The sequence below is a fragment of the Argentina silus genome, assembly GCF_951799395.1.
Source record: "Argentina silus genome assembly, chromosome: 2".
NCBI lineage: Eukaryota > Metazoa > Chordata > Actinopteri > Argentiniformes > Argentinidae > Argentina > Argentina silus.
The window spans coordinates 910970-926094 of record NC_139656.1 but is presented as its reverse complement, the minus strand read 5'-3'; the positions used below and the strand labels follow the sequence as shown (position 1 = coordinate 926094).

General features: G+C 43.7%; 1 protein-coding gene across 3 annotated transcripts in view; it reads left to right on the top strand.

Annotated features, from left to right (window-relative positions):
• Window positions 1-15125, top strand: part of ap2b1 (adaptor related protein complex 2 subunit beta 1) — a 36653-nt gene that overhangs the window by 12199 nt on the left and 9329 nt on the right. For 2 of the 3 annotated variants that reach the window (XM_083665406.1, XM_083665407.1), the window contains exons 14-19: window positions 3133-3328; window positions 8596-8637; window positions 9210-9356; window positions 9977-10122; window positions 11415-11544; window positions 14991-15075. In XM_083665406.1, coding sequence (XP_083521532.1) covers window positions 3133-3328; window positions 8596-8637; window positions 9210-9356; window positions 9977-10122; window positions 11415-11544; window positions 14991-15075 — 746 coding nt within the window. The remainder of the gene's footprint in view (window positions 1-3132; window positions 3329-8595; window positions 8638-9209; window positions 9357-9976; window positions 10123-11414; window positions 11545-14990; window positions 15076-15125) is intronic. The other variant, XM_083665408.1, reaches the window with a different exon arrangement.

Below are 15125 nucleotides of genomic sequence, written 5' to 3'. Positions count from 1 at the left end.
AGGGATCCCGTAGGTAATACCAACTGTGTCTGACACAGCGTCTCCTAGTGCAACAACAAAGTCTCTCCCAGCAAGGTAAGATTTAAACCACTCCAGTACTGGTCCCGAAAGACCCACCCAATGTTCCAGACGGTGCACCAAAATGTTGTCTTTACCAGAGCAGTCTCTGTACTATGGTTAGATCGGAAGCCTGACTGGTATGTCTCAAGGGTGTTGTGTCTAACCAGGAATTGATTCAGTTGTCTAAAAACTATTTTTTCAAGGAAAAAAATGGGCCTGATGTTGGATATGGGCCTGAAATTACTGAGAACAGAGCTGTCTAAATGCGTCTTTTTCAATGTTGGTCTCACAATTGCAGATTTCAAGGCGGGGGGGGGGGGGAGTTTGCCAGCTGATAAAGAACAGTTCACAATTGCCAAAGCATCATCAAGTGAACAATCATACACCTTTTTAAAGAACTTTGTGGGGATGGGATCAAGTGAGCAGGTTGAGGACTTCATCTGAGAGAGAACTTCACTCAAAGCTTGCATGTCGACTTGCTCAAATGAATCCATAACAGTATCAATTTGTCTGCATTGATCATCTAAATCTGTAGTTAACTTGGCCTGAGAAATTTGTGAACTAATACTGGATATCGTTTCCTGAAAGAAAGTAGCAAACTCATTACATCTAGATATGGAACCGGACACAATATCAGGATCGGCAGTCAGCGTAGGATTAATTAATCGATCAATTGTTGAAAAAATAATGTTATGCTCATTTGTTTTTTCAGAAATTAGTCTAGAGAAGTGTGCTTGTCTATCCATCTTCATTGCTCTCTTGTAGATAGCAAGTTGCTCTCTAAGGATCTCATAGTAAATATGTAGCTTGTCCTTTCTCCATCTACGTTCTGCTATGCGGCAGTTCCTTTTAAGCTGTTTGTTCTCTTCCGTTTTCCACAGAATGTCCCTCTTATCTGTCACCTTACTAATCTTTAGAGGGGCTACATCATCGAGAGTAGCTCTCAGATGATTGTTAAAGTTGTTCACCAAGTTGTCAGGATCAGAATACAGATCAGGCTGGTTTAGAGACAGAACTCACTGTCTCTGAACTTGTTGATTGCAGGGGTTTTAGGGGTCTTTTCTTAAGTGTGTTTCTCACTTTTAAGTTCTACAGGGAGCATTACATTGAAACAGATACAGTAATGATCTGACACAGCTAGATCAAAAATAGATGAGACAGAAATACCCAACCCTTTAGAAATGACCAAATCTAAAGTATGGCCTTTGTTGTGAGTTGGTCCAGCAATGTGCTGAATAAAATCAAGTGAGTGGAATAGATTGGAATAGTGGAATAGATTTAGAAAGTGCATTAGAGTCTGAGATATCATCTAGCCAATCCATCTCCTCTACTGTTTTCCCTTGTGGCCTGGGAAGAGCTATAACCTGGAGGAGAAACCTCAACAAGAGCAATCCCCTCATCTGATCCAAGCCATGTTTCAGTCAAAAATGTTAAAGTCAACTCCATGATCAACAATCAGGTCATTAACTAAGTGTGTCTTTGGTTGAAGTGATCTCACATTAAAAAGTGCAAAACTGAGTCGTCTAGGACAGGGAGCTCAGAAATGGGTCCTTTTTAAAATGGCACTGCAACTAGATTATCTAAATTCGCTCTAATTGGTCTGGACAGAGAGCGAGTCCCCTCTAAGCTGTTATCACGATAAGTAATGATGGTACTGATAGACAGCGCAATGTGGGTCAATGTTTCTGATGAGTCATATAAATAGTCCAAGTCAGAACAGCTGCTAATGGAGACAGCAGGTAACAGTCATGCACGAGAACAGTCATGGGAAATGTTGTCAGAGAGCATACGTGAACTCGTTCGGTTCAGGTGCAGACTATCCTGTTTAAAAAAGGCAGAGTGCTCCCAGAAAAAAATAAAATTGTCAATAAAACCAAAGTTTTGTGCTTCACATTGCACCTGGAGCCAAGAGTTGTGGCTAAGAAGTCTACTAAAACGCCCCACCCCGCGACCCAGTGTGGGGATGGGACCAGATATAATGAAGACACACACTAGCCAGGAATCTTGCCCTCCGATAGGTTAGATAGGCTTGTTAAAGGGATGTTCCACTTCCAGGAAAAAACCCGAGCTGTAATACACTTTAGCATTTGTATTGTCATAGTAACAAAATGCTAAAGTGGATTACCGCCAATGTTCCCTCAAAGTGAGTGGTCTCGCAAGGCAGGTGAAAGGCCCGTGCAGAAATTTCAGGCCACGTGCCACTTCATGATAAACTAATAGCCTCTCTCCTATTTTATCATGCAGCTGGTGAGTGACTGATGCTCTCGTCGAGAAAATGCAGCGAGTGTCATCTCCTGTGCAGTTTTATACACAATAAAAAAGTGTTGCCATGGCCTGATAAATAGCACCATGTTTCAAATATGCAATTGCTGCTTTGTTCTTGGATATGCATTGTGATGCCTCTATTGACATAAACCCAGAGGGATAAATGTTCAACTCTTAATGTTGCAAGTCTAAATGTTTGGTTTATATCCTATTACCATGGATTCTCAGCAACATTAGGCCTATGATTATATGCAGTTTAGGAAGCAGTTGTAGATAAATGGTTGCTTAGCTGATATTTTGCACTGCCAAGGTACTTTTGGTATCTCATTTGCTTGAATTATTACTTTTCACAGGTTGAACTCCCTGGATAGAGAAATTATCCTCCTTTCACAGGGGTCCATATTGACCCCCATCAAAATCCAATCTGGATCAAACACTGAACTTGAAAGAATATCTTCACCACCAGACAGCCATATATCCAAGAATTAATTACATATTGGATAAAAGTGAACAATAATTTGTCATGTTTTATGTGCATATATAATTTAAAGCCACTTGAATCAATTGATATAACAAAAAATAGAGGGAACATTGATTACAGCATAGTAAAGTTGTTTTGGAGTGTCTGCAAGGTGTTTTGGACTAATTTCCAAAATAATATGACAACTCATTATGTACGGAAGCAGAATATGTAACTAGACTAGTCAACTACAGCCAAGGTCAGGGCCAAACCAGGAAAAAGGTGTTTAAAAAAGGTGGAACATCCCTTTAATAACATGCACACACATCCCCTCTCTCTTGTCTCAGCATCGACACAGGCGAGAGCCCTGTGAGCTCTGGGCCGGCGCCCCCCCAGGAGCCCCCCCAGCAGGTGATCCCCTCCCAGGGAGACCTCCTGGGGGACCTGCTCAACCTGGACCTGGGTCCCCCCGTCAATGTGCCCCAGGTCTCCTCCATGCAGATGGGTGCTGTCGACCTGCTAGGCGGGGGGCTGGACAGCCTGGTGAGTAACCAACACATACACTCATACACACACACTTGACGAGTTTATGTGGGTCCTGAATCATTTTCACGCTTTCTATAGAAAGTCTACATACCATATATAGGCACTGTGTATATATACACTCACAGAGCACTTTGATAGGAACACCTGTACACCTTCTCATGGTGGAGGTGGTGTAATGATGTGGGGAGTGTTTTCTTGGCACACTTTGGGCCTGTTAATACCAATCAATCATCGCTTGAATGCCACAGCCTATTTGAGTATTGTTGCTGACCATATGCATCCCTTCATGGCCACAATTTACCCATCTTGTAATGGCTACTGACAGCATCATAATGCACCATAATGCACCACAAAGCAAAAGTCGTCTCAAACTGGTTTCATGAACATGACATTCCCCATTCTGATGGTTGATGTGAACATTACCTGAAGCTGCTGGCCCGTATCTGTAGGATTTTATACATTGCACTGCTGCCACACGATTGGCTGATTAGATAATTTCTTGAATGAGAAGGTGTACAGGTGTTCCTAATAAAGTGTTTGGTGAGTGTAAATACACACACACACACACACAGAATGGCAAAACAATGTGAACATGCAGAAGTAGTTGTATCCTCATGCAGGAATAATCCATGGCAGCACTTTATGGATGAGTTTTATTGTGCACTTGAATTATAGTGTTTGGAGAGCACTGTCTCTCCCATGGATTGTTTACCAATACCACAGAGGAGCAGGGAACACCTGCCTCTCTAAACGCCAAAGATAAGCTCCTGTGGTTTACTACCACCAGTATCGCTAGGGACATCACACGGTGCAGGGTATGTGTATTATCGTTTAGAAGGAAGACCGATAAGGATCCTAACGGTCCGATCTTCAACATTAAACCTTGGAGCATAACAACAGTGTGTATTTCGTCCTCCTCCTTTGTCAAGCCTGTCAGTGTGAGTCCCAACAGGCCGGAGCTAAAAGGAGGTGATGTTGTGCCTGGAAGCCTTTCAGGTTGATCTACGTTGAGCCTGTCGCTGTAGAAGCCTGCCTCACTGATTGACCCTCAGACAGAGGCAGGCAGGGAGGGGGAGGGAGGCACGTCACTATTCCACCCACATCTCAAACTCAGCCCAAGGGAGATGGGGGGAAGGTTAACTTGACCAAGGCTCCTAGCAAAAACCAAAGTTGATCTGTCACCGTTGGACGGTCAGTGTACGATGACTTAGAGGACTGATGATTGTGAACATCAATATTTCTGAATTACAATTTGATTTGAAAGTGTTAGAGTTGTTATTGAAAGTAACTTTCATCTCTTGTGTGACAATTTGGTAATGAATGTTCATTCGGTCATTAATTAGAAGTCACAATGTTTAATTGTACATAGTGCAGTAATGTGAGTTGTTGGGGCCTTGTCAAATGAAGTAAAGTCATCTGGAAGACCCAGGCTATACCCAATGCTTTGAATGTTTAATAACAAGCATTGGCTTTTAGGGAAGTGCTGTTAATGTCCCTGTTATGTTTTGGGGAGAATTCTTCCCTGCACAGAGTGATAATGTATTTTTGATGATATTAACGGGTGGTGTTTTCTCAACCCTAGCCGGCAGGGACGGCCACGTCTGCTGTCTTTTTCCACTGATAGGGAAGCAAATGGTTTCCGTCAGTCCACACATACAAATTAGTGCCTTAGCTTGTTACCAAACAGTGGTTAAGAATGACTCCTTCTGTTTAAGTTATCATGGTGGTTGAGAGGTTGCATGAAACCCCTTAATCATCTTTTATGGTTCTCACAACACCTTTGCATTATGGTGAAAATTCACCACTTCACTCTTTAATGTTTTTTTTCTAAAGGACACCACATTTGCCTTTTGTCGACTGTAGGGACCTCAGCATGGCAAATTAGGGGTCACATCTCACGGGCCGTGTAGAGGGTGTCTTCATCATGATACCTGATTATCGTCTCGCTCCGTCCCTCGTCCCCCTCTTACGTCTGCACTGTTGGATTATAAAGGACTCCTAATTAAATCATAATTGGACACTCATTAAAAACAGCAATGACTCAAATCCAGTTGAAGCCTCCAATCGGGGACATCTTTCCCGGCATGTCGCTACACAGAATGTTTAAACAGCTTTCCTGAGTAATTACAGTGGGGAGTGAAAGCTACTCTCTTGCCTGCGTGATCAGCCATTCCAGAACCCATTCGACCAATTAATGGAATCAATGTGCGTTTTAATGAAAGCCTAAGAGCCGTGAACTGAGACTGCCCTCCAGTCTGTACTTACGGTTTAGCGCTGTCAAAGGACACTGTGACCTTCTCTTTGTCAGAGCTCACAGCTTTAGTAGGAACATCTTGAAAAGGATTTCTTGGTGCCGCATTTGAGGGATCTTTAACATGAATAATGTATGAGTCTAGCTACCCCCAATTCTATTCTCACCAGTTCCTCAAAATACTTTTTTGGATCACGTAAAAGTGTGGACATATTCTTTCACTACTTGCAGTGTACCGGAGAACGGGAACCCTTTAGAGCATTGTCATTTTCCCCAATTGTTTACTTACCGGTTGTGATATGCACATTTATCCAAGGCAAAATCAACTCAGTCCCCCTCGGAAAAAGAGAAAGTGAGTACGATTCTGACATGCAGCCCCCCTCTCCAATAATTGGATTCGGGAGCCCAGTGGCTCAGCACGCCAGGGGAATGGCATCTCTCGTAGGGGAAGTAGAATGGTATACTGTGTCAGGGAACTGACACCTGTTAGTTCCAATTTCCCCTTTACGCTGAATGACATTTTCCCTGGTAGGAGGTCCTGATCCCAACTGGCCTCCTCTGGGAGAGACTGGAGATTCCCCAGAGCATTAGACATTTCTAAGAGGGCTGGGCCCTTGAGATATCTAGCAAATACATTACCGACCAAATGAACGGAAAAGTGATACGATGGGCACATGCTATGTGTAAAATGGAATAAGCTGATTAAGGTTTCATGGTAACCCGTGCAAAACCATAAACCTTGCTCTGTATTATAGTTATCTGATGGAAATTAGACACCCTCTCCAGTGGCTGTACAAGGAGCTACTAGCATTGGCAGGGATAACATACAGTATAAATGACCATAACACATATACCAAGGGTCATGACCTCTATCCATTATCACATCTGTTTTCATGAAGTGTGTAAGAATGGAGTTACGGCATCTTGTATACGTCCAAGCATGGGGGGGGGAAGCTGTGGATAGAAAAGCAGAAATGCCTCAACTTTACCTGCCTTGACCTTTTGAGATTCTCCCAGACGCATTGCAGTGTTACAAGCGGTTTGGAGGCCACCTCGGCACCACTACTCTGTTGTTATCAGAACTGCAGAAAAGGGTGAATGATTAATGCAACAGAAAAGAGCTGAGTCAGCCCCCTGAGGCTGAATATTAAAGCTGACCTTCTGGGTGAGGCAGCCACAACAGGTTAACTTTGACAAACAGTCGAAGTCCCATGCAGGAGCATTTTCTAATGTTTTCTGGATTCTCTTAAACTGTCTACAGCAGCCGTTGACAAGATCCCCTGGGAGATTGAAAGACAGAGTGGGGTCAAGATTTCCACTCAACACCTGGTTTCATACTGGAGTTCCATCACTGTCATTCCCACACCAATATGGATGGATTTTTGAATGCCTGCTCAAATGTCCATGGCTTGGAGCACTGCAGAAATTGTTGCTGTAGAAATGTGCTGGTCTAACAGTCAATAGGAAACAGCCTGAAGCTATGAGTCCCATTCACAACTGGAGGGACATCATTTGTAGTAATGTGTTTTTAAAAAAAAAAGGGAAACAGACTAAGAAAAGAGCCTGAGAACAAGTCAGTCAGACTTTGATCCCAACAGAGTTGGATTTCGCTGTACATGAAAGCTATGGGGTTGAAATGGTGTGTCATATGACTGAAAACATGAAGCCTAACCTTGAGGATCTGGGAGCATTCCTGCTCGTCTCTATATTTAACTCTTGCTTGACTTTATATTTAACTCTTGCTCATCTCTATATTTAACTCTTGCTCATCTCTATATTTAACTCTTGCTCATCTCTATATTTCACTCCTTCTCATCTCTATATTTCTATGCTGTCCTCAAATGGCCTCGTCAGTGGAAATCCGGCGGAATTTCTCTTCCACTTCAAGGGACCTCTCCAACTCTGACATGCGTCGTCTCTTGCCGTTAGGCAAAAACTGGTGCTTCAATTCACTGGATGAGTAATCAGGATATTCATAAGCTCCATAAAATAATATTACTTCCCAAAGGGAGTGGAGGTGGGGTGAGGTTGGGACGGCTGGCTGCTTAGGCATGTAGAGTCTGGCTGATGGGGGATGAGCCAGCATTGTGAATGACTCACTGCTCTCTCCTGATTCCCTTGGCGGGCTCCTCCTCAGACTGGGGAGTGAGGGACGGTCAGGTCCCTGGGCAAAACAGTCCATGTCGCCAGCATGTCGCCATTTTGGTTTGGATGGGTCACCTTCAAAAGAAACCACAAGGGATGGCTGTAAGCCTACTTTTTCAGGAGATTGCTGATTGAACAAGCTAAACTCTGTTTGCCTAGCTAACGTCTTATGTCCTCATGGGGACTTACACACACGCTGCCTCTTGGACCAAGGTTAAATACCCTCAAGTGCACCTTTAACATTGCTTGCACCAAATGCTTTTGTAGCAGCATTTCAACAACCCAATTATACCAGCGTGTGATTTGTGGCGTGCTGGGTCTTGGGCTATAAAATAGTTTTATGGTATTGCAGTCTGGCTGTGTGACCGTCAAGATGACTTCAAGTTCAGTTCAATGCATGCAACTGGATGGGAGAGGTCTCCAGTGTTACAATCAAAATAGTTACGTATTACATATTTTCTGCCAGCCTTTTTGCAAGATATGCTATTCGCCAGCATCGGATAGTTCAAGTTACCCTAGAGATGAAAGGACCACAACACATTAGAGCTATTGCTAGAGTGATTGCTTGCTTGTTAACACTGTGGAAAAACCAACCTGCATTCCCAAGCTTTCCTTCCATCTAACGTTTGGGCAAGGTGTCCTGGTCTCCAGACTGGTTGCTGCCTAGAGAGCTTGGCTTCCTGATAACCCTTTCCTTGTTGTCACATTGACTGTCTTCATATAACATTTTTCCAGGAAGTGTAAGGGGTGTTCTCTGGTTTGCTATTGCTAAGTGCCTCTCTCTATCTCTCTCTCTCTCTCTCTGTGTCTGTGTGTTGTGTTTGGATGCGGGTGTTGGATATGGGTCCTCTCTCTTCTCTCTCCTTAGCTCGGGGGAGACCTGGGAGGAGGTGTTGGGGGAAGTCCAGCAGTAAGTGAAGCCCTTCCTTTTGTCCGTCCATCTGTGTGCATGCTCTTTAAAGGTTGACATCAATCCTCACAAAGTTCAAAGCTTGACAACAGATGTTTCTTTTAGTTATTGTTTATTTTATTTTTGCGCACGCTCACTGTACATTTCACCTTTTGACCTTGCTTGCCATTCATGTTTTAATGAAGAGGAGGATTGCTCAAATTGCGAAATAGGCCAAAATTATGACTGAGTTTAGTTCTTTTTACCAATAACACCATTGGAAGCATATGGAGTATATTTCTTTGGATTATGGCTTTAGTGAGTATAAAACACATACAAAACTTGAGAATCATAATCATGTCAAAATGGAACCCTCTGCCTTTTTAACATTCTAGTTGGTTCCTAAAGAACCGCCGTCCCGTGAAGGAGTTGTGTTCAAGGAATTATAGTTGTTGCTGACGTGTGTGTGTGTGTGTGTGTGTGTGTGTGTGTGTGTCTGTGTGTGTCTGTGTGTGTGTCTGTGTGTGTGTCTGTGTCTGTGTCTGTGTCTGTGTCTGTGTGTCTGTGTCTGTGTCTGTGTCTGTGTGTGTCAGGTGGGCCAGAACTTCATCCCTTCTTCGGTCCCCAACACATTTGCCCCATCACCCACTCCTGCGGCGCTCAGCAGCGGCCTCAGCGACCTGTTTGAGCTCTCCACAGGCATGGCCACCACCGCGGGAGGCTACACATCCCCCAAAGCCGTGAGTACCCACAGCCAAATGCTTTTGTCAATGGTTGAATTCATGCTAATGCTAGCTAAATGCAAAAGCAGAGCTCTAATTGCTAACCAAGCCCCAGTGCTAACTCAGCTCTCTATAGCAATGCGAAGGCTAACTTATCAGTGATGAGCTAAGAGGAGAACATTGAGCCCTGCGGCAAAGTCACTCTTCATCTAGGTTAGTGCATAAATATAGTTTTGACACTTGTCTAGGGGTAGGAGGAAAGCTGGGTCAATAAGGTCCAAGTTGACACCATTATTAATGACTCGTGTTCAAAATGGGTCATTTGTTACCATAACGTGTAGGTGTGGTGAAGAGTGAGCATCCTCAATGTGGCATTTGCTGTTGAGTTATTGTGCTGCAGCAGCACATACAATCATACTCAAGGTTCCCGGCTCCCACAGGCCTCACTGTGGGAGGCTGTTTACAGTCCTTTGTGTCAGTCAACACGAGGGAGCGTTTACACAGTCAGTCACAGCATGTTGTTCTATACATCCTCTCCGAGTCAGTCTGCCATTTTCACCTCTGTTCATCCAGCCGTGACTGAATCAGGTTGCCCTTTTTTCTTTCTTTTTTTTTTTCTTCCAAAAACGTTTTTCTAGGTGTGGCTTCCGGCGGTGAAAGCCAAAGGGCTGGAGATCTCCGGTACGTTCTCTCGTCGCCAGGGTCACATGTACATGGATATGACCTTCACCAACAAGGCCCTGCAGCACATGACCGACTTCGCCATCCAGTTCAACAAGAACAGGTGAGGGAAGGGGGCATGATGGGAGGTTGGCGCAGTCTCACACATGTACACATACACACGTACATACACACACATACACACACCTACACACATATACACACATACATATATACAGTGGGAGAAATAATTATTTGATCCCCTGCTGATTTTGTTAGTTTGCCCGATTACAAAGAAATGGGCGGTCTATAATTTTTATGGTATTTTTATTTTAACAAATAGAGACAGAATATCAACAAAAAAGTCCAGAAAAAACACATTATATAAAGTTATGAATTAATTTGCATTTGATCGAAGGAAATAAGTATTTGATCCCCAAGCAAAACATGACTTAGTACTTGGTGGAGAAACCCTTGCTGGCAAGCACAGAAGTCAGACGTTTCTTATAGTTGGTCACCAGGTTTGCACACATCTCAGGAGGGATTTTGGTCCACTCCTCTTTACAGATCCTCTCCAAATCCTGAAGGTTTCAAGGCTTTTGCTTGGCAACTCGAAGCTTCAGCTCCCTCCACAAATTTTCTATAGGATTAAGGTCTGGAGACTAGCTAGGCCACTCCATGACCTTAGTGTGCTTCTTCTTGAGCCACTCCTTTGTTGCCTTGGCCGTATGTTTTGGGTCATTGTCATGCTGGAAGACCCATCCACGACCCATCCTCAGTGCTCTGGCTGAGGTAAGGAGGTTCTCGTCCAAGATCTTACGGTACATGGCCCCATCCATTGGCCCCTCAATGCAGTGAAGTCGTCCTGTACCCTTAGCAGAGAAACAACCCCAAAGCATAATGTTTCCACCTCCGTGTTTGACGGTGGGGATGGTGTTCTTGGGATTGTAGCATTCAGCATTTCTCTCCCTCCAAACACGACGAGTCGAATTTATGCCAAAGAGTTCAATTTTGGTCTCATCTGACCACATTACCTTCTCCCAAGCCTTCTCTGAATCATTTAAGTGTTCATTGGCAAACTTCAGATGGGCCTGTACATGTGCCTTCTTGAGCAGGGGGACCTTGAGCAGGGGGACCAGTGAAGGTCAAACATGTTTGCCTTTCTGTACAGTAACTGATAATAACGATTGGCTCAGCCATTCTCTCTAAATTAAAGACTGTTTATTAGCCATGCAATCAGTTGTCATCAATTGTTGGAAGGTGGTCATTTTTGCATCACACTGCGCTGTGCACCCGTGTTTTGAATAACTTTAGAAAGATACCGTTTATTGTTATTTTCATAGAAGCAAATCAGCGCTCTTTTCTCTACAAGATTTAGAAAGCTCCTCACACGTTCATGTGTGTGTGTTTTTCTAGTTTCGGGATGATCCCCACCTCCCCTCTACCCATCCACACCCCACTGATGCCCAGCCAGAGTATCGAGGTGTCCCTGCCCCTCAACACCATCGGGCCAGTCATGAAGATGGACCCACTCAACAACCTACAGGTACGCTCCCACCTTCCTCCTCCTATCTACTCACAGCATGGGAGGAGAGCCTGGCCCCCCGGCCACATTAGTCCCTCAGAAGACTGATCAAAACCTATAGGAATTATGTCAGCTTCCGATTTGATCCGTGGAATTTGGGCGTGACGTTTTTAATTGGCTAAACGGATGAAAGGACTGTGGAAAGTTTAAGTCCTCTGACCTTTTCTATCCATAAAAAAAACTAAAGTGATGTGTACAGACCCTTCTCTTCTCCATTGTCCATCAATGGATGACTCTCATAGAGAAAATATCTGCTCAACCTGTAATTAATGGATACGACTATATGTGGCCTCCGCCTGCAAGAAATATCATGACAGATAGACAATGGAACAAACCATGGAACAGCTCTTTAAGCCTTCTAGGAACAAATATATCATGAGAAACCACATGGGCAAGCACTCAGGTGAAATTTATATAATAATAATTATATATTGAATAATAAATTCGTTGTGAATAAAAATTCAATGATCATTCTACTCTGCCGCTTGCATTTAATGTTCCTTTTGATGTGACTGAAGCCATTCAGGTGAAGTACTTTGTATTTCATCCAAGGCATATTACAGAAAAACAGGGTTGACAAATTTCAAACACTTTTAGATCTAAAGGTAGCCTCAGTCATTGCCTTGCTGCTTGTGTTTCTTTTTCACTGCCATGGTGCTGACTGACGGAACGTAACTCAAAACTGAATGAAATTGAAGGTTGCTCACGCTTGTCTCATTGCCGTGACATTAATTCACCACCAACGTCTCGGCTCACTAACCTTCCTAAGGGTGAGAATAGAAGGGGTTTATGGTGCTGTAGGAAACTCTGAGATACGAGTTCCCAGGTTGGAAATAACCACTAGAACGACCCTCCAAGTCAGAGTTCCTAGTGGGGAAACTCCAGTATGATGATACCAGAGTTTACAAGTTATGACGTATCCACTGGAACCTTTAATCTTCTCGTCAGAAAACAGACGCTGATTTCGACAGTAATGGTAAAGATGTCAACAGTATCTTTCCGTACAATTTTAACATATGTAATTGTTAACAATCACAGGTATATGTTTTTTTATTTTTTTTACATTCATTATGGATTGCAAACAAAAAAACTCTTCAAACAATCACAATAAAAAAGCACTCAAATGCATTAACACCAGACTTATGCCTTCACCAACTGGGAGCTACGAGTTCCCGAGAACCAAACGAACATACCATTACATAGAGAGATGAGCTGGAGGATTCAGCCCACACAGAGCCGAGTGTAGCAAAGCGTGTCAGTGGTTGGAGCCCACAGTGGGTGATTCTAATGTGCTCCATCACGGGCAGTAGCCAGCTGGAAAATGGACTCCAGCCTTCGGCACCACCCCCACACAAACTGGTCATATACTGGACACACAAACATATTACGACTACCCCACAGTGCACACATCAATGCCTCTGTAGGGTTCCTTCTCTGAGAGAAAAAAACAAGTCATAGCTGTATCTTCTCCTCAATCCCAAAGTGATGCCCTGGCTTCCGGGCCACGGGTCGCTGAATGTGCTCGTTTAAATGGAACACATGATTTTCAAACTCTGTACGAGATACCTAAACATGCTGCTCAGCTCGCCTGGAATGCAGCCAACCCGAGAGCAGACTTTATATTTGGCTCCAGTCACATTACTTCCACTGCTCATTGGCTCAGGGAGGGGAAAGCAGAAGTACTGAGCCCAAACCCAGCTGGACACCGGGCTCTCCAGCTGAGACAGCCATTTGGTCTGTGTCCTTATCCTAGGCTAGAGACCATCCATCCCATACTGATTCCTCCTCTCTTCACGGCTTCCCTGTGTGCGCGTGTGTGTGCGCGTGTATGTGTGTGCGTGCGTACCTTTGTGTGTGTGTGCCTGCGCACTTTGAGGCCCCAATGTTAAACAGACCTTCATCAGTGTGTTTATCGTTTTTGGACCTTTAAGATTTGAAAAAGGTAGGTTTATTTGTTGTTAATTATACAAATCACACCACCTAAAATATAGGGCAGGCCCATGGCCTTTGTTATCAGTGACCCTATTTCACCTCATGGCGATTATTAGTGGTATAATTATCTTCTAGACCCCCAGCAGTAGTAATCAAGACGTCTCTTCATGTAACAAAGAGAATTCTGATTAGCACTTAATCAAAACACTGCCCAGGGATGTTGACCCGATTTATAGCTCTCCCTCATTTCCTTGTTGTATGGATATAATCCTAATGAATGCACTGTCTGACTCCGACAGCGTGATAGGGTCTTGGATGTTCCTTTTTTTTACCATCTCAGTTTTGTGTCTCCTCAAGGGTATTAGACACCAGATGTCTAGGTGGAGATGGGTATATTTCTTGGCTTGACTGATTTCTTAAACAGGTCTTTCAATCCATGTGGCTCACAATGCTAGTTTGTTTATGAGTTCACATGGCATACAGATTTGCCACGGAATTGGCAATTGGGTCATGGGAGATCCCAAGGCTCTCATTACGTGTGTGTGTGTGTGTGTGTGTGTGTCCATCTGTCTGTCTCGTCTGTCTGTGTGCCTGGCCAGCCCATTCCACCTTGTGTACGTGTGGTGCGCAGCTGTCTCACGGTAGTCCCGTCAGGCACAGGTGATGATGCCAGAGTGTGAGCCAATGCCTGAGGGCCACTCTCTACCTGGCCAGGCAGGCATAATAAACAAGTTCAGAGTGGCCTCGCTGTGCTCATTAGTCCCACAGCCCACACATACTCCTCTCTCTCTGTAGTCAGCCCACACTCACAGACACACACACACACACACACGCAACATGCAACATGCACGCACATACACACAAACTGACAGACCAGACTACTGGCTCCTCTCTCTTTACCCATGGCATGAAATGCATTACTCTGTTTCTTTCTCTTATTTAGAGCAATTCTTTATTTGGCGATGTTTGGAAATACTGTTTTGTGTGCTCAAAAACCCTCAAATGTGTTGGGAGACTTAATAATAATGCATTTTATTTGTATAGAGCTTCTATCACGTACCCAGAGCACTTCACAGATCAAGCAACCAACATAAATAAAAATATGGAACATATAGTGACAGCACAGAACAGGGGCAACATACAGTCACACATTCAAAGCCTAAACAGGTGGGTCTCAATGCCACGTGTCTCTCTTCACCAAATCCACCACATTACAAACTTAACGTGGAAATGTGTCTCTGGTCCCGAGACACTGAGACTGACCGATAAATGACCAATTACAACATTATATTGACATTGTGTTAATGTTCTATCATCTGTGTATACATTATTATACACAATGATTATGTCTTTCCTCTGTATATGGGACTGAATTTTTAAACAGCTGGTGTTGTATTGTACAACTTTGTCTTTCTGTTGTAAATGTGTCCTTTTTTTAATAACACTTATGTTTGAATGTTTTTTCTTGTCCACAGGTGGCTGTGAAGAACAACATTGACGTATTCTACTTCAGCGGGCTTATCCCTCTCAGCATCTTCTTTGTGGAGGACGGCAAAATGGGTATGTCTGTGTGTGGGGGAATTAAAACAACATCTGTTAAATACAGTCAC